The sequence below is a fragment of the Hypoxylon trugodes genome (assembly GCF_022578975.1).
Source record: "Hypoxylon trugodes strain CBS 135444 unplaced genomic scaffold F4822scaffold_7, whole genome shotgun sequence".
Classification (NCBI taxonomy): Eukaryota; Fungi; Ascomycota; class Sordariomycetes; order Xylariales; family Hypoxylaceae; genus Hypoxylon; species Hypoxylon trugodes.
In genome coordinates this window covers 1,994,326-2,012,371 of record NW_026250022.1, presented here as the reverse complement: position 1 = coordinate 2,012,371, position 18,046 = coordinate 1,994,326, and the positions used below count along the sequence as shown (strand labels likewise).

Below are 18,046 nucleotides of genomic sequence, written 5' to 3'. Positions count from 1 at the left end.
ACACAGAAAGTATCGAATAAACGCAATGCCAAATTTAATGGCCTCAATATAGGAATCGACAAGGCATAATCTGAAAAGTTTAGGTAGCAACGCATGTACACATTCGAATTGGAAGGTTTGGACAGGGACATCAAGGTTGAGAGTAAAGAGCCAAGTAATTGGATATATTATAGATGAATTTCTGGTATCTTAACCATTATGTTCTAACCACGGATAGAGAGCTCAATATTCTTCATTCCAAAGACGGTGGCGCTGCAATTTGAAAGAAATCAGTGTAGGGGGTAAAATAGTATAGAAGCCCCTGACATGCGGGCCTAGCGGGTACTTGTGTTCGTGAGCGGAGGATCCTCAGCGGACATACCTATGTAGGTACCTACTGGGAGCCACCTAACCTAGGCGGATAGGACGCTGGAAACTTCCTTCGCCCCAGTTGATGCCAACCCCGTACTAGCTCCCTATTTACAACTGAAATAGATCCAATTAGCCCGGGGAGACCTCAAAATTCCTCTTTATATAGAACCATAGTGATATCTTTCTAGCAATTCCTAGTATCTCGGAAGGCGAAGACGACTTTTTCTCGTTTCGTACTAGGGATACGGTCGTGTAAGGAGACCTCGAAGGTAATAGTGGAGATAAAGCTGGGTGTAAGTCGACAATGCACCACCTAAATATAGCGATATAATATACTACTGGTTAACGTATACTGCACCCCTATCATCATTGTATGCTGGAGCGATCTCATTCCACGAAAGTTGGCATCGTGCTCACTACCTAGGTACTTAGGTAGTGGCCCTATGCGGAAGTGGGGTATTTCACCATTGATATTCTATGTTCAGTCAGTTATGGCCGTCATTAGGGGGATTTCTTAGGACCATAGGGACGAAATGCCTGCCCCAAAATGCCTAAACGTTATAGGTACAAGCAGTTGTCATTCCCTCGCCTCTATTGAAATAGGTATAAGCTTCGCTTGTTGTAACAATAACTCTATAAGGATGTAAAAAAGTCTTTGAGAGCCCGGTCTCCCCATCTGGAATGAACTGCAGTTCTAACATCGGTAGCGCTTTTATTTAGTATTAATAGATTGTTAACTCTTAACGAAACAGTATAGCAATCGACTTTACTTGGAGTTGGTGTATAACACGAACACACTCTCTAGAGGTATATATATATATATATATATATAGCAATGAATCGGAATATTTATACTGCTCGGGCAGTGCTCAAGTATAGCAGGGGATTGGTTAGTTGATTTTGCCCCGCGGTCACAGCGTATCGAGTATGGTATGGTTGGGAGTCTCGGTCGCTCCAAGCACTTTCATATTTATCCCGGAGAGGGCGGCGATTAACACGTATGCGGTTTATGTCAGCTGCTTTGATTCCAAAGAATATGTTATAGACTTGAGAACAAATACCAGCCATAGATGGAAGTAATATCGGGTTATATACCTAACTAAGATATAGTATTGAGATAGGACTTTGCTCTCGTGGCACTTACTCAGCTATTGAAGGCACGTAATGAGACCCCTGTGGTTCTAGTCCTCAGCCCTATGGGGTCTCTCGCTACGGCGTCACCCGGCGGGCTGGCGTCAGCAACTTCGTATCCATGTATTTAATAAGAAAGGTACCAGGAATGTAGAATGCTCTCATGCAACCTAACGACACCATATTCCGAATTCAAACTAACTCGAACTCAGCTGGCCGAGGATGTTGTTGATAATGCTACGCATGGAATATTCTAACTCATCCCGGAGTTAAGAACGCGGTGCACTTTTTCACTTGTGGGGAAGATATAGCTGGCTACTTACGTACGTAGGTACTTAAGAGGTAGGTAACATTGACGATGGATCTAGAGCTTCGTTATATGTCATTACAGCCCAATGTTTTCCGCTGTTGTTACATTCCGCTGGATTAAATTTTCTACATAATTTCTTATGTCTTGTTATTTACACCGCCTTGATATTTCAGAAGCCTAGTTGCGCGCGATATCCAAAGTTACTGGTCAATTCACTATAATTTCAACTTATGAGCTGGTAATATAACGGGGTATACTTCCATTCGAACTATTAGACTAGAGTAATCTTGAAGCGAGCCATATTCCCCCTTCAACTGTTCCGCCCACTTCCGTCTTGCTCAGCTAGGACTCTTAGGAGGTAATTCAGACGCGAATACTGTATCAAAATACTGAGTCGCTAAAGTCAAGGAGATAGCAGGTAATCATCTCGGGTCCGTAGCTTTATTGACGTTTGTTACAGGTATGTGTAGAAACAGGCAAATTAGCATTATTTTTGTAGCTGTAAGATACTCGAGACACTCCAGATTCCATGGCATCCAGGCCTTCTCTTCTAGGTTACATTGGGGGACGGAGGCCCCGGTCCACGTCTATGTAGCCCTGTCGAATCCCATGTCCAGGTCGGGACCGGGTTCAACATAGCCCAATTTCTTGTGAAAAACATATTACCTAACAGCTGAAGCTGCCGTCAGATTGGCTAAGGTCCTTGAGGAATTTGTTACCTAGGGGGGCAGGGGTCAGATCTATCTAGCTCGATTTTTGGTGTACTTGTGATTATGCGGCTAACTATTCATATCCCACCTTCTGCTGTTCCTGATGTTGAATTTTTTTTTCGTCAGCACCGACTGAGACATTCTTCTGATCGTAATGTTCTGAAGGAGTGTCCACTTCAAATACTTGGGATCATCATAAGAACAAATCATACACTTCGGACGATCGAGGATGCCACCAAGAGTGAGTAGTATTATCGCTAATTCCGTGTCAGGGAAATCTGCTAACGGCACCGAAAGTACGATGAAGCGCCTGAGCTGGCACCTCATAATTTCCCAGAAGTTCATCACCCACCTTCTGTACCAGAAGTGGCTGCATACGGGCAACGTCATACACCTCCGACACCCATAAAATTGGAGGAATTAACGAACCCATCAACAACGTATCCAAGCTATAGGCCACCCGAAAGTTCAACTCACTCGCCGTATGCTTCATATGACTATCAATCTGGATTTGGCCATGTACCAGCTTCCGACAAAGGAAGAGGCCGAAAACAAATATTAGGATGCTCAGTTTTAGTATTCACTCTGTCTATTATTATCGCGATTTTATCCATAACCGTCATAGGGCTGGCGGCGGGAACGGGAGTCGAGGCGAACCGCGCAAACAACGCTGAGGCGCGATTAGCCGCATTAAACGCATCTTCAACTTCCACAGGCTCAGCGCCGGCTTCAAGTGCATCAGACTTTAGCGATATCGACAATGGATGCTCTAAAAACTCGGGTGGTGTGTCGGGGACCACTTATACGACTCACTGTAAGTATCGCGATTGATCTAATAATTATGGAATCATATGATCGCTAATCGGTTAAAATTTCCAGTCTTCAATAGAACTACATTCAAATTATATTGTAACAGTGATGCGCCGAATAATCCACTCTCTTCTCTTTTCGTGGGCAACTTCAACGATTGCATAGACGCCTGCGCTTCATACACCTTCTACCTTGCTTCGGATTTCACTCATATCTCCAATATGACCACAGCCTACAATGCTACCTGCGCGGGTGTCAGCTTTATCCCCGCGTGGACCAATCGTACGTTTGCTGAGCAGCAGAATGCGCCGGGGAATTGCTATCTTAAACCTGGGCCGCAGAACCAGACAGCGCTGAACAGCCCTAATGCGGGCAGTTCCGCGATACATGCAGCAATTTTGGATAACTAAGTGCATCATAATCCTAATAATATTTTTACGATTATGTATTGGATGGGACAATGGAATGATGGCGCATGCATTTTACATGATACCATAGCGGCAGGTGTCTGGCGTTCACATGAGGGCTTTTCTGGTGGGATTATTTACAGCGACACATCGGATGAGATTTAGGATCAACGGTCTACTGGCAAGGAGCCTTGCAATTTGCTATTTTGGCAGTGGTTGGAAGAGATCACATGCAATTTACTTAAGATATATGAAGGTGTATTACACCACCTGAATATTGAATACAAATGCCACATGATCAAAGCAATTCTCTTTCGTTTAGAGGGCCACGAGTCAATCAGCTACCTACCTGCCTCCTTGAGTAATTCCCGACGTCTTTTCGTCGGCGGCGCTGACTTACTGAGCAATAAGCTGACTGAGCGACTCGATTTGTTCGGTGCCTCTGAACAGCAGTGACCCCAATAAATTGGTTGCTATGGTATCCAGCGAATAGGAATACGCTGACATGGTTGTGTTTGAGACCCTGTCTCATAATACTGCACACATTTGTTACATACGGACCCGAGCAATCTGGCCGAAGGCCACCGAATGCTGCCGCGAGGGCAATGCGAAACTCATAAAAATTAAAATAAATCTTCAATTGCAGCTGCGTAACCGAGTATCATATTCATAGACCTCGATGAACATCTCTATTCAGCCCCCTATGAGAACCGGAGTGCTGTGCCGTACTAGGGGCCAAACCCCCATCCACCCAGTCAGCTAAAATAACCCACCTCCCTCTTTTTGTATTCCCTCCCGAGCTGCCGGGCGCTGCCACGCGGGTGCAGGGGCAATCCGTTCTGGTGGACTTTATAAGGGAACCCCGCGACTGGTCGTGGGGTATTTGGTAGCTAACTCGATGCCAAGTAATCGGTCCTATATCTGCCACTCCTCCTGTTCGCGTAACTCCTCCCGACTCTTATTGACGTTGTTAGGAGTTGCCCGAGAATTAGAGGTGTCGCTATGTGTCAAGTCTCGTCTATAGTCTCCTGCTTTTTCGTATATGCAGATTCAATATGTAGGACTTTAGCTGGCTGTTGGCTGGATCATGATCAACGCAAGCATACCAACAAATTTAGGTCAAAGCTTTCATATATCTCTGAAACAAATCGCGTTGAACCAAAATAGATGTGATCAATCATTGGGACGAAACGGGTCGGCGTGATTAAATCTCTTACGTTAGGTACATTCGCGACCCCCCATTTGATTACTAGGGTGTCATTCCTTAGCGATCTGGGTAGGTAACGCTCGCTAAACTGTGCTTTTTAGAGGAACAGCCCTACATAGGGAGGTTGAGTATCATCCCAAATATCCATAAGAGAGTGCGGAATCCCCCTGACCTGAATCTTGGCCCAGCCCTATATGACGATTCCTTGCCAGCACGTAGGCAGGACCGGCAGGGTAAAGTTCCAGAGCTCAGCAGTCGGGAACTATGCGTTTCCTGTCACGAACACGTTTTCGAATCTATGCAGCCTTCCAAGAACATAGCTAACTCTCGAGTGTTTTATACGCCTACGAAGATTGAATTCACGATTCGGGTGTTCGAGCATCCGCCTGCGGACGTTCCTTAGACTAGAGGTCGCCATCTTTTCAGGACGCTAGAGAGTTGGCGTAGCTCAGGCGGGAATAACGGACTTAGGCAAGCCTACAGGGCTGTCACGGCCAGTAGGCGTTTACCAACCGTCTTGGCGCAGATGGTCGCCAACACGGCTTGATCGCCCTGAAATCGTTCACTCCCCAGGAAGTTATAGGTACCCGCTATAGCAGAAGTCAACTGAGTAGGTACCTAGTGTACCTAGACAGGTGTTAATCAATGATGCATTCAATCCTCGATTTACATGATCCACGATCAATGCAGATGTCTTAGACATTCTCAACCTCCAATTCCCTCTTCAACGACCTCTCTATCTCTTCCATAATCCTTTCCATGAAATCCCTATCGTAGAACGCTTCATTAAAAATCAAATTGAGCTCGATTTTACCTGCGAATGTCCAGAAAAACAGATAGCTCTCCTTCGCCAAACATTCAATACCTAGACTGATGTCCTTAACTTTTAGCGAACCTCCACCCTGTGTCCCACTGCGATGAATCCTTTGAACTAACTTCTCGGCATCATCTACGCTAGATATATCGATCTCACTTCTTGGCGGTCCTAACTCCCCAGCACGTTTCAAAAACGCCAAGATCTGGGTTGCGAACTGTCTGCGTGCTATGAGGAACTCATGGTTCAGGCCAGCATTGTACATCGTATTGTACTGTTCTGCGTTCTCTAGCCATGAGTTATTTGGTGGTACTTTAGCCATGTAACTACCTGTATACAGCGCTGAGGCGTATTGTGCAGAGTTGAATGGTTCCTTAAGATACGGGCGCAGACTGAAGCGCATATTACTCGTGTAATGACCCATCTCAGATGGCGATGAGGTGCATCCGACGAAGTTTGCCGCAGCGAGAGATGCATGAGCTGCGGATAAGGGTGTAAGATTACGTGCTTTGCAAGCGTCTAGCACGGAGTCCGTTATAGATTTTGACAGGGTGCGTCGAACACCGCGTGTTCCTTGGGGCTTGATAGAAGCGTCATTGTGGTAGGGTAAGCCGATAGAACCGGCGACAAGAGCACCACTCTTGAGACATTCCGCTGTTGCTGCTTGGATCTCGGGAGTCGGCTCTTGCGGGAGTTCAAGAACCTCTTCGACGCTAGGTGCAAGGCGGACAGGCTCATTGCCCCAAGGTACAGTAGCGGGGTCTAGCTCCGATACGAACGCCTCGAAGAACGCATTGAGAAGCTGGAGTATACCGGGACCATCCGTGCGCCAATGTGCAGTATGCAGGATGAACTGCTTGGGATGCGCGATGAAGTAGCCTGTGACGTAGGGGGAAGGCTTCAAGTTTGCGACTAAGTCGTCGGCGGTTATGCCGGGCTCCGAGATAACATGCAATGTCTCATCTGTCCATCGCTCAAGGGCCTCAGCATCTGGGACGATATAATCCAAACTATTGGTGCTAGCTGTCGATGCTATGCTGGGATGTTGGAATCGGAAAAGCATCCAGGCCTTGCGTAATCTTGAGGAGATGTCGACATCATCCAGTGAGCCGGATAGGTCGAAGCCACCAATAGCTCTAACCGACCAATGTTCTCGCCCGGTCGGATGTGCCCTGTCACCAATCCATTTAATCATTGCTTCATTTTCTCCTATTGGCCTCTGCCAATGTCCGGGTGAGATTTCGGACCATGGCATCTTGAAACCTAGCCTTACAAGAGATCTAAATGAAGATTTAGGTAGGGAATTTAATATTGATGAACATCATCTAGAGTACTATAGAACTCCAAGGCATCCATATCAACTTCCGCATTGCGAGAGTGTATATTTATATGGCCATATCTTGGTTGAAGTATATTTGTGTTCGATGAGACGGAGTTTCAATTCGGGTTTTCCTTTCGGATGAAGAGTGGATTACGAGTCGAAATACCTAGATCTCAATGACTATTTGAACTACGATTCGCTCTCTAAGTGAGTAATTCATATGAAGCTGGTGCTACTCATACGCCGATTCGAAGTTATTCCGTTCTAATTTATTCGTTTACGTATCTTGCAAAAATGGATTGGACTGAAGTATCACCAGGAGTGTACAGCAAAGAGCTCTGTGGGGTAGAGAAGATCTATCGCAATATTTCGCAGCTATTCAAACCTGTTGGCCGCGAACATTGGGGTCTCTATTGCGTATGTGACTTCGAGCTCGGTCCATCATTATCGGGCAAAGACCCAGCAGCAGTGTTGCGCGATGCATGGAAAGCATTGAGATATGACTTCCCAGCTCTCGCCGTGGCTCCGGATGGCCTGACTAAAAAGACCTATATCCTACCAAACCAATCATCGGTAGAAAAATGGGCTGACGAAACCTTCATCGTCGATCCGATCTCATCGTCGGATGATATCTTGGCTTCTTATCCGCCGCGAGACACACCAACCATACACTACCTCCCTGAATTGTCACAAGTTGTCTTTCTCTGCTCTCATTGGCGGATTGATGGCCTTGGGACGTGTATGATAATGGATCGCTTTTTCACTATACTCGCGAAAGCTACTGGCGCTCCTACTTCCAAGTCATGGGCAAATGATCTGCACAAAATCTCGCCGAACCTGGAAGAAGCCCTTGGAGTGCCAGCGACAGAAACACCAGAGGTCCAGGCCTTGGCGCGCGAGCACATCAAAGAGCATCATAAGAATGCCGTGCACGCAGGTGGTCTACCATATCTTGGCGATGCGAAAACTCCCCCAGGACGTCCAGCGGCTACAGCTACGACCTTCAACGAAGACAGCACGGCAGCTTTCATTGCTACATGTAAAGCGCGCAAAGTTACCGTCACCTCAGCCATTTACGCTGCCCTCGCAGGTGCGATTCCCGTACTCTCGCTAGACGAATGCACCAAGAAGTACGCAGCGGTGATGGCAGTAAACATGCGAAATCACCTGCAAGAGCCCTATAATGGCAGAGACCACCCGGTCCAAGTTTATGTCGTAGGGCAAGCACCCACAGTGGATCACAGTTCATCGTTTTATGAAAAGACCAAGGAGTTTTCGAACCAAACCGGAAGTTGGTATAATGAAGACTTCAAACGCGCGTACCGTGTAGCGACTCAGTACCAATACGAGGCGCTGTGCAACCGCGGCCCGCCCCCAAAGCCGCCGAGCAGCGTCACTTTAAGCAGCCTCGGCGTGATTGAGAGAAACTTATCTGGCGAGTATGGTGGTGGTGCAGTGAAAGTAAGGGACTTTCGTTTTGGTGTGAGTATGATGACTCGTCAGATGCTCTTGTATGCATGGACGTTTGGAGGGAAGCTACAATTTTCTGTCAATTACAATGACGCTTATCATGACTCACTAGAAGTAGCAGCGTTTCTGGAACTTATCGTGCAGATATTAAAGAAGGAAATGGGAGTCACTTTAGTCGCGGAGTAAACGGAAGGGATGAGCAAACAGAAACAATAGATTCTTCGGATCGGACAATGCTATAGTTATTCACAAGTCTAGGGAGCAACGCGCATCATGAGAGAAATATAAATCTTTCTAGAAAATCCCTATGAGTTCAATTCTTGGTGCTTTACTTAAATAGACTGGTTCTTGGCAATTTCATTCCATTGGCAGATCTTGTTTCACAAAGCAAACTGGATTTACATCGACATTACGACATACCCGATCGCTCCGACGTAATCTTCTGAATAAAACACCAATAACCCCAGGAATATATCGCTATGGACCAGCTTACCGGCCAATTGAAAACAGTACGGCTAGAGGACAAGTAGAGGAATTATTCCGATTTTGAGGAAAGGCCTACAGCCCGAAAAGCGCAATGGGGTATCCTCCTTCAGCTCCTTACGAGTCGCCTAGACGAAGCCACAAAGACAGCAAAGAAAAATGGCGGGGAAATGTCACTTGAGGAACATAATGCCTACTATTGCGCCGTATTTGACCAAGTGTTGCAAGAAATAGCATCTCGAGATGATATTCCTAATGCTGTCATGGAACCGCCCGCCGAATCCCTCACACTGACTTTTTATGGGGGATGGAATAATTATCTGTGCCTTGGCTGTGCTGACTTTTACGACACTGAGGATATCGTCCACGCTGAGACTTACGCCAGGAAGGGGGAATCCGATGGTATCACGAAAGACGACTTAATTCGTACTATCGGCGAAGTTCTCTATGGAGGATTGCATACGTTCTGTAGAGATTCGAAGGAAGAAATTGGAATTATCCCGAGCCGCCTCGACTGGATGGGCACAACTTCATTGTGTACCCCGGTGGATAATATACTGTACATTGGTTACGTGCCAACGGCTGAGATATCTTCAACAGCCGATGAGAAATACAAGTCAGAAGGAAGAGCGAGCACTCACAGGGAATATGGCGTTAAATGGGAACCAATGGCACTGGGATCTGGAGCTTGGGGAATCCAGGGATATTATACCGATTACGCGGAGAAGCTACTCTTAGCTAAAGGCTTGCGACGAGAGGACGCAGATGTATATCTAGGATACTAACATGGGTAACCCCACCGCATCATGTATTAACTCCACAGCGTAATTATCTATGAACATTCGGCTGATCTGTAACCTCCTTCGTATCGCCGATAGGCTCGGACCTATGCGTACCTACCTACCTACTTAGGTAGGTTCGTATGGCATATGAAAGCAATTCAGCTTACTGGAATCACATTGTTTCCCATCTTAACTTGAGCGCCATTCGATGGATTATTCCCTCCCGACTTGGATGGGAGGCAGTTCTCATAGCTGTCGTGAAGCTCCTTCAACATGCCATCGAAGTCAAAATACCACAATTTGTGAGATCTAGTCGTAATCTCAGCTAGGCATTTGTCCCAATCCGTCAGAGTGTCCGGGTAAACCCACTCGTAGACATCACAAACCTCGCGGCTGCTCTTAACCAACCACTGACTGCGAGGGGGCCGAACTTTATCATAAATCTTGAGCGAGGTTTCGATAATCATCCCCTTTTCAGCTTGTGGGTCTTGAGAAATGGTTGTTGCGACTTTCTCTAGGAGCGTACATAATGCCAACGCATCCTCAACCCCGATACCAGCGCCTGCTCCATGATGCGGCGATGAAGCATGGGCAGCGTCTCCTGCTAGACATACACGTCCTTGAACAAATGTCGGCGCGGGATGGTCGTACGTGTCGAAGATGGCCCACTTATCAATATTATCGGGTAGTAGGTCCACAATCTTGCACACAGTGGGACCCCAACCCCTGAATGCGGCGGCCACCTCCTCACGGGTAGCTGGCTTCGTCATGTTGCCAACCTTGTTGGGGTCATCGAGTGGCCAGTCTTCAATCTCCCTGATGAAAGCCACAACATTTAGGAAATCACCCCCCGCAACAGGGAAATGTAAAATATGTGCCCTGGGGCCCGTGTGCATGTGTTGATTGAACGACTTGAAGACGCCTAGCACTGGTAGTACACGGTCCATGGGGATTAGGGCACGATAGGCGACTTTATGACTGAAGTGTGGGTGGGAAGCTGGATTGTCGGCGCCTAGAATAAGCTGCCGCACCCTGGACTTGATTCCATCGCAAGCGATGACTATGAGAGTCAGTTGAGGGGTAAGTCTCATGGAATGAATGAACGCCTACCTATATCAGCTTCGGCCGTGCTCCCATCAAGGAAATGTAGTAGCAACCCTTTCGTCGGCCCCCTATCATCATATCCCGTAAAGCGCTTTCCGAATTCGACTGCGTGGCTTGGGATGTATTTGACCAACTCGTCGAGGAGGTTGGCACGATGGCAGCCCTGGAAACCTTTGTATCCGGAATGAAGAAGACCCAGAAGTTTATCATCCGAGCCTTCGATATCGTTTGGGTCCCAGTTATAGCCATCATGATAGCGTAGATAATCATTGGGATTGTTCTTGTCCTCGCCGTTGGTCGTAGCTACAGCATTGACGGCGTCCACGATGACAGGGTCAAGTAAGGCCATGCATTCTAGCGCATTTGCAGTGAATGCCACGCCGGCGCCGATTTCACGGAATGAACGTGCTTGCTCGTAGATTTTGACAGGTATATTGCGTTTAAGGAGGCCCAGAGCTGTTACCAACCCAATAATACCTCCACCAACTACAGCGACATGCACCTGGGATGGTTCTCGTGCCGCCATTTTTCGCTTCGGGAGTCAAAATTAGATTTAGAAACCGAAAAGTTTAGATTCTCGCTGTGATAATCAGATAGCGATTCCTTCTCTGGTGCTTTTCACCTCCAAAATGCATGAAAATTACTCATTATACGCGTGAAATAAGGCTTATTAGATCTATCCCATCTGACTACGTCAGTATCCATCTTAGCAGCGAGTTCGAGGTGATTGAATTTCCCCATCGCTACTCCCCGCCAGGACTCAGTCCTCTCGGAGTATTAAGTCGGATTGTTGTTTCTATGTAGTACTATATTCCGATAGACCATCGTGAAGTTAAGGTGGATCATGTTGAGGAAGTTTCCGAGCAGTATCGGATGTGAGGTGTGATGTTAAAAGACAACCGGGCAACTTGGGAGGACGATCATTTAATTTACGAGAGTGGGTGTTGACGTGGCGGAGTTATTTAACGGAGTATATCCCTGAGCTGGGTGGGTGGGTGGATAAGACGCCCTGGAGTTCAGTGGCGTCGCAAAGCGCTGGCACATCAATACTACAAAATCAGCTCTCCCTACAGGTTTCCGACAGTAGAGCCCCGGTTTAACACCATCCGTTGGCAAGACAAAAAGAAAAGAAAAATACACAAGGCGCCATTTTCCTTGGATACGCTAGATAGCTCGTAATGGCACGAATAAAGTGGTTCTTAGATGGGTTCCCCTTGAAGACAAAAATTTGAATAATGCTCTTCACGGGTTGCGATGTATATATTTACAGGAATGTCTTCTAGGCCTATATATAATGCTTCATATTCTAATACATGTACTCTACGCACTCTGCCATTGTATTTGCAGCGTGGTGCCATGCGATCCCTTTTCAGAGTACACAGTGCCCTGGCTTGAACCGCTAGGTACTGAATCAGCGTACCAATCGTTCCCATCGGCATTCGCCAAATTTGCGCCATCTGCGGCAAAGACGTCAGAGTCAGCGCTAGCTGTGCTCGCGCCGCAGGTTAGCGAGCCACCCGATACTGAACAGGAGCCCTTGCTGGACTTCAGCGTAAAGCCACTTCCTGAAGAGGCAGCTGTAAATGTTGCGCATGTACCTGTTGTATACCAAGCACCGCTGCTAATAAGGCAGCCTTTAGCAGACCCACCGGTAACTGCGTTCAAGTAACCCTTCCCTGAAAATGTTCCAGTTGGCGTTGGTGAAGGGCCGCCAGATGTTGTGCTTGTCGGTGTGGGAGAAGTTGTCGAACCACCACCACCACTGCCTCCACCGTTCTTGGGGAGGTATTTCACTGAGTCAGGGCAACCGCCGTCGTCGCCATTGTCGGGACTGGCTGGCACGAACTGCCCATTGGCGACCGAGCCGTATGTGTTAAAGTAGTAGTACACCTGTTCAATTGCGCCACTAGTGCAGCCGATATAGACGGTCTCTCCGCCGTGGTTTTTAGAGAGCGCAGCCTGGATATCGGATAGTTGATAGCTCTTGCTTGAGCTTGGCGTAATGCCCTCATCGGAAAGCCATTTGTACGTCGGCAGCGACTTGAAAAGGCTGACTGTTGTGTTGAAAAAGTAGGGTACTTCTTCGGTAGGCTGGTAATCGGTGAAACAGCTTGGTTCGAGCGTTGAGACACATGTGCCGTGCTTCCCCCACTCGTGTTCCCAGAATTCTTCACCGGTACTGTCATTCGGCAGCCAGTAGGTCTCCATATAGGTTAGGAGGTCATCGTTGCCAGATGACTTTAGGATATCAGATATATTCGTGTAGGCGCGTTTGCTGTCGCATGTGGAGTCATATGTGCCATCGCAGTGATCCGGCCATAGACCGTGGATAGTCCAAGAATCGTCCGGTCCGACTACGGGGTCTGTATCCCAGAATTGAGTCTGTAATAGTGATCCTCCGGGATAATTGAAGCAGCAAGTATCGGCGACACTGCTGGAATTATGGCATGACAACTCTGATGTGCCTGTGCATTGTTTGGGAGCGCCGCCAAGGACGGACTGAGCTAGGCTCAGCACAGTCAAGGATCCGGCAGTAAACGTGCGAACAGATGCCATTTTGTCAGAAGCTGTGGTGTCGCCATTTCCAGACGATATTAGAGGGCTTCCGACCTCTATTAAAGCAATTTAATGTTTTTAAGAAGGTATGTCAGATCAAAACACGTTCGTTATCAGGACAAGAGGGCATTGCGCCGTACCCTTCCCCACTGATCTGCGCGACATAGCTAGGTTGCAGCGCTCTAGACCGATATACCTTCTTGTTTAGGCGACATGCGAGTGCTCGTCGCGCTAAACGTCGTCGAATCATGTGCTAGAGATGGTTACCCCCTATCCTGTCCTTCTTGTCTTTCGGTCCGTGGACGTCTCAACTAACTTATCCGTTCAAGCAAATGCATACTAAGACATCTCATTGGAAGTGCTATCAATTAAACAACTTCCCTTTATAATTTACCTACCCAGGTAGGTATATATATGATGGCCAACCCCTGAGACCGAACTTCTATCGTCACAATGGATCAGCGAGCGCCGTGATGCCCCACGTCCATTACCAGGAATAAAAGAACCCCTCCAGCTTCCTCTCGAGGTGCCTACCAACCAGTCTGCCAAGTTACCTAGGAGCTACGTGCCTCGCAAGGCGAGTACCATCCATTAAATCAATTCTAATGGTTGTCAGAAGAGATTTAGATGTTTCAAGATGAGATGCGATTCTTTACAATAGAATAATACTTGTCATTGACGAACACTTTTAATACAGTGATGCCTATCTTGACATTCATGGTGTTCTCTAACGAACTTCCTGGTAGGGTTTAACCCGGCGATGCCGTGAGGGATTTCGCTGCACCCAACAAACAATAGATAATTCTAAAATATTACGGGAGCAATTGAATTCTTCAATTATTGAGATATCTACTAAGGATCACCCGATATGTTCAACATATTTGTTCCACTCCGGGTTAGCACTTATTGCCTCAAAGTCAGCGTCGGTCAGACAACCGATCGCATCGCAATCTCCATCAGGCGAGCCAGGGTATAGAACCAATGTACTGGGGAACGGCACACTTGGGGGCCGGCGAATAAATTTCGGCCTCCCAAGTCTACCGAAATCTGGGAACACCCCATCAAGAGTGCGAATTGACGAACATCCGATGTCTACATCTGGGTTGAATTTCCCCGAGTATGTAATGGTCGATTTATCCGGCTCCCGCGCAATAAACGTTGCAAAACTTCGAAGATGGTAGAGGTTGTTCGTTTCGTTGAGGCGCTTACGCAGGTACGAGGCAATGGTTGATAGAGGGGCCTCGGCAAGCTGCTGGAAAGTCATCCAAGCAGACATCGTGTGCGCTACTTCACCCATGTACTCAGGTGGAAGTCCAATAAGCTTTCGACCATCAATCTGCCGAGCGTATCTTGAAGTTGTGTCTGCTGGGAACCGGTCCTTGCGGGCAATGATGAAGTGTTTCCAACAAAACGCACAAATGGCGTCGTCCGTCGAAATGAATGGCACATCCGGATCGAACCCTTCGCGTTGACTTGCGATACGTTTAAGCTTGTTCATGTTTTCCACCGTGAATCGAAATACGTGGTATCTCGCATCTCGGCGGGGGATGAAAGGGGCTGCATCCGTGACAGGCGGGCGCTTGTGGTGGCTGTGGTCCAACATAGGTTCATTGGGTCCCAGTAGAGATATAATATTTCTACGATCTCGGCTTGCTACCTTATGGAAAGAGGGCGGGAAATCTTCGCCTCTCATAGCAATTGCGACCAATTTCACGAATCCGAAATGTCCACTAGCATCTCCCATATTGTGTTCGAAAGCGAAGTCCACTACCACGCCTCGTCGTATGAAGCTGACTTGTAACCGAACGACGTGGGCAGGATTTTCGTCTGAATCTTCAAATTTCTTCGGGAAGCCAGGTACAGGGGTCAATTTCTCGGTGTCGATCAAAGAAAGCGGTGCTTTCTGTGCGTGTAGGGTGGTATATTCGGGGATCTCATCCGTGAAGTCCGCAATATCGATAGCTTGTTTTGGAAGCTGGCACGAGATTGGACGGTATATCCCAGAGTTTCCTTCCGCCTTACCGATATTCACGACTCGGGCTCCCATCCAGGGAACATCCGTCCTTACTTTAGTGACGGCTGCTTCGAGGTCATGGATGATCTGCTCGCGGGAGGAGCCATGTGGCATGGGGAAAAAGTAAAGAATATGGGAGTAGACTTGCAACATGGGCAATTGGCCAAGAGCCTGGTCTTGGTAGCGGGCGAGATCCCCATAGTCAGCCATCTCTCAAAATACCTTCAAGCGCTAAGGTCACCAGGCACAGCAATGACAGACGTTGAGCGGATGGGTACCTTTCGCTTATGGATAATCGCACCATAAGAAGAAAAACCTTTAAGGCAAGATATAAGTCTGCGGGAAATCTTGCACAAGCTTGTGGATGTCCGTATATGGGACGTGGAAAGCCCGCCGGACTTTTCTGTCGGAAGTCGGAGTGCTAATATTATTATCAAGTACTAAGATCCGTTTACAAGTTGTAACCCTGTAACTATACCTAGGTATGTCTCAAGCAGCGGCACCCTTACACCTGGAACGTACGTCCCGACGCCCCCAGGCGTGGGAGTATGCTAACGGGTACGTTGAAGTTCAAATAACATGTTGTAATCTTTTCTTTTTTACTATGAAATAACACACTTCAAACCCATACCTACTCCACCATGACCATTTTACCATGCCTAGATCCATCTAATTTGCTCTTATACCATTAACCAAAGAATATCCCTTGATGCTAATAATGCCCCTATCCCGCCCCTATAGACCCGAAAGAGAACCCCCGAGCTAACTGAGTACTCGTAATGAATTACACTACTTCGATCAGGCATCGATGCCCCGCAGGCATCGCTAGAAAGTTGACGTGAGGATCCATTTCATCATCAGTCATGCCAAACTTGTTCGAAAGTTTGACGTTCGGGAATTTCCTAAAGAACAGAGCTGTGCAGAGTCGTAGCTCTAGGCGGGCAAGGTTGATACCAATACAGCCTAATCAATCACGCTTAGTTAGAAAGTATTTGAGGCGGGCTCGCGGGATAGACACTTACTTCGAGATCCGATACCAAATGGCATGAATGCATTTCTCGCCTCGCTAGACGGGGTTTCCCAACGTGACGGATCGAATCTATTTCGGAGTTAGTCTTCCCTTGGTAACAACTGACCTATGGCGGTTAATAATACTTCTCAGGGTCTGGAAAAATCTCCTCGTCTCGATGTATCGTGTAATTCTGGGTTGACACAACTGCCCCTCCCGGAACGTAATAGCCACCTAATTGACCTCCTTCTTTCGGGACAATTCTAGGTAGGGCCCCTGAAGCTGCACCGTACAATCGTAACGTCTCATCGATAACGCAGTTCAGATAAGGGAGGTTCCTAAGGTCGCGATGGTTGAATTCTGCAGGGAGTGCCTGAATTTCCCGGAGAAGTCTATCATGGACATCCTTCTGCCTAGAGACGGCGTAGATGAGATATGTCAAGGTAACCGCGGTCGTGTCGGTACCGGCTGTAATGTAAGACTGGGCTTCGGTTGTAATGTCTTCTCGAGAGAGCTCCTCATTTTGTGAACCAACTTTGTGAACTAGGCTTGAAAATAGTGTTCTCTTGGCGCCGCCGTCTTCCACGAGTTGTAGGTATTTATCGGTACGTTTGATACCATACTCAACTATGCGCTGTCTCATGATGCCTACATCTCTGAGCTCGGGAAAGAGAGGAAGGTATGCTGCTAGCCAGATGAGTGTTGGGAATGCGCCACGGAGGGGCAATAGAGATCCCATAACAGCGATATCCTTAGCATATTGATTTTTCTATGTATGAAGATGTCAGCATAATCAAACAACTTCATCGTTTAGGTGTAATCACCTTTCCAATCTCGAGCATTTGAAATGACTCGCCAAAGCACAGCTCACTGATGATGTCCATGGCAAACAGAGTCCACCAATGAAGGATATCGGCGCAGCCTTTCGTTTTCATCTCATTTTCTATCTTCGAAATAGTGAAGTGAGCCTTCCGAATGACCGCTGGCTCGAGTTCAACCATCGAAGTTTCTGCGAAGCACTTATCCAAAGTACGCTTACGCTGAGCATGAAAGGCTGGATCAAGCGTCGAGAAGAGACTTCGGACTTTACCCCCGACATAGAACCCAGGGTCCTTGAGATACTTGGACCTTACTTTGTGTATCTCACGGGCGCCCGAGACATCAGCGACGTCTACTTCATGAGGGCCAAGCCGGACTACCGGACCTGCGATGCATTTAGTATCATTCAATCAGGGGATTTTTTATTGCAGCGCTGATGGCCTACCATATTTCTCATGAAGTGAATGAACATAACGTGCTTTCGACCCAGAAAGTAGCTTGATTCTCACGTGTATGTCGGTCCACCTAGAGAGTAGCGGCCCTGGAATGGACGCTAAGGGGCTTCTAATAGCGGTGTATACGAATCTCTTAGACGCGAAACTTATTAGTAAGATCTCAGAAAATACCGTGGAACTTCACTCACTAACACGAGGAGCCCAATGAACCCCAATACGAAGTTCGCTACGGGCGTTTGCTGAGGCACCAATTGAGCAAGTTCATTGAGAAACGCCATCTTTGACAATATTGA

General features: G+C 47.4%; 8 protein-coding genes across 8 annotated transcripts; 3 read left to right on the top strand and 5 right to left on the bottom strand.

The window, feature by feature from the left end:
- Window positions 1–2,606: 2,606 nt before the first annotated feature.
- F4822DRAFT_323329 (uncharacterized protein) lies at window positions 2,607–3,973 on the top strand. Its single transcript, XM_051455502.1, has 3 exons — window positions 2,607–2,743; window positions 2,800–3,316; window positions 3,382–3,973. The coding sequence occupies exons 1-3, from the start codon at window positions 2,732–2,734 to the stop codon at window positions 3,720–3,722; spliced, it is 870 nt and encodes a 289-aa protein (XP_051312433.1). The 5' UTR covers window positions 2,607–2,731; the 3' UTR covers window positions 3,723–3,973.
- A 1,510-nt stretch (window positions 3,974–5,483) lies between these two features.
- Window positions 5,484–7,175, bottom strand: F4822DRAFT_323317 (uncharacterized protein). Its single transcript, XM_051455500.1, has one exon. It carries the CDS (start codon window positions 6,993–6,995, stop codon window positions 5,622–5,624), a length of 1,374 nt encoding a protein of 457 aa, XP_051312432.1. The 5' UTR covers window positions 6,996–7,175; the 3' UTR covers window positions 5,484–5,621.
- Window positions 7,176–8,816, top strand: F4822DRAFT_323318 (uncharacterized protein). The gene has a single exon (XM_051455501.1). The coding sequence runs from the start codon at window positions 7,356–7,358 to the stop codon at window positions 8,715–8,717; it is 1,362 nt and encodes a 453-aa protein (XP_051312431.1). The 5' UTR covers window positions 7,176–7,355; the 3' UTR covers window positions 8,718–8,816.
- Window positions 8,817–8,916: 100 nt separating this feature from the next.
- F4822DRAFT_323291 (uncharacterized protein) lies at window positions 8,917–9,876 on the top strand. The gene has a single exon (XM_051455498.1). It carries the CDS (start codon window positions 9,185–9,187, stop codon window positions 9,797–9,799), a length of 615 nt encoding a protein of 204 aa, XP_051312430.1. The 5' UTR covers window positions 8,917–9,184; the 3' UTR covers window positions 9,800–9,876.
- On the bottom strand, window positions 9,877–11,579 carry F4822DRAFT_323294 (uncharacterized protein). The gene is made up of 2 exons (XM_051455499.1): window positions 10,907–11,579; window positions 9,877–10,856 (listed from the first exon to the last, which is right to left on the bottom strand). The coding sequence occupies exons 1-2, from the start codon at window positions 11,424–11,426 to the stop codon at window positions 9,955–9,957; spliced, it is 1,422 nt and encodes a 473-aa protein (XP_051312429.1). The 5' UTR covers window positions 11,427–11,579; the 3' UTR covers window positions 9,877–9,954.
- Window positions 11,580–11,960: 381 nt separating this feature from the next.
- On the bottom strand, window positions 11,961–13,802 carry F4822DRAFT_410826 (ribonuclease M). Its single transcript, XM_051458799.1, has one exon. It carries the CDS (start codon window positions 13,454–13,456, stop codon window positions 12,221–12,223), a length of 1,236 nt encoding a protein of 411 aa, XP_051312428.1. The 5' UTR covers window positions 13,457–13,802; the 3' UTR covers window positions 11,961–12,220.
- F4822DRAFT_323284 (transferase family-domain-containing protein) lies at window positions 13,627–16,065 on the bottom strand. The gene has a single exon (XM_051455497.1). It carries the CDS (start codon window positions 15,678–15,680, stop codon window positions 14,316–14,318), a length of 1,365 nt encoding a protein of 454 aa, XP_051312427.1. The 5' UTR covers window positions 15,681–16,065; the 3' UTR covers window positions 13,627–14,315.
- Window positions 15,968–18,031, bottom strand: F4822DRAFT_444978 (cytochrome P450; the record flags this gene model as incomplete). Its single annotated transcript, XM_051463311.1, has 6 exons — window positions 15,968–16,433; window positions 16,493–16,569; window positions 16,626–17,248; window positions 17,304–17,683; window positions 17,744–17,885; window positions 17,942–18,031. The coding sequence occupies 6 exons, from the start codon at window positions 18,029–18,031 to the stop codon at window positions 16,255–16,257; spliced, it is 1,491 nt and encodes a 496-aa protein (XP_051312426.1). The 3' UTR covers window positions 15,968–16,254.
- Window positions 18,032–18,046: the final 15 nt, after the last annotated feature.

Bases quoted from the DNA above. Each gene is read 5' to 3' on its own strand.
- F4822DRAFT_323317 (XM_051455500.1), bottom strand. From the start codon at position 6,995: ATGCCATGGTCCGAAATCTCACCCGGACATTGGCAGAGGCCAATAGGA.
- F4822DRAFT_323329 (XM_051455502.1), top strand. The intron at 3,317-3,381 runs GTAAGTATCGCG...TAAAATTTCCAG, and splicing joins GACCACTTATACGACTCACT to TCTTCAATAGAACTACATTC.
- F4822DRAFT_323291 (XM_051455498.1), top strand. From the start codon at position 9,185: ATGTCACTTGAGGAACATAATGCCTACTATTGCGCCGTATTTGACCAA.
- F4822DRAFT_323318 (XM_051455501.1), top strand. From the start codon at position 7,356: ATGGATTGGACTGAAGTATCACCAGGAGTGTACAGCAAAGAGCTCTGT.
- F4822DRAFT_323294 (XM_051455499.1), bottom strand. From the start codon at position 11,426: ATGGCGGCACGAGAACCATCCCAGGTGCATGTCGCTGTAGTTGGTGGA. The intron at 10,857-10,906 runs GTAGGCGTTCAT...TGACTCTCATAG, and splicing joins CACGGCCGAAGCTGATATAG to TCATCGCTTGCGATGGAATC.
- F4822DRAFT_323284 (XM_051455497.1), bottom strand. From the start codon at position 15,680: ATGGCTGACTATGGGGATCTCGCCCGCTACCAAGACCAGGCTCTTGGC.
- F4822DRAFT_410826 (XM_051458799.1), bottom strand. From the start codon at position 13,456: ATGGCATCTGTTCGCACGTTTACTGCCGGATCCTTGACTGTGCTGAGC.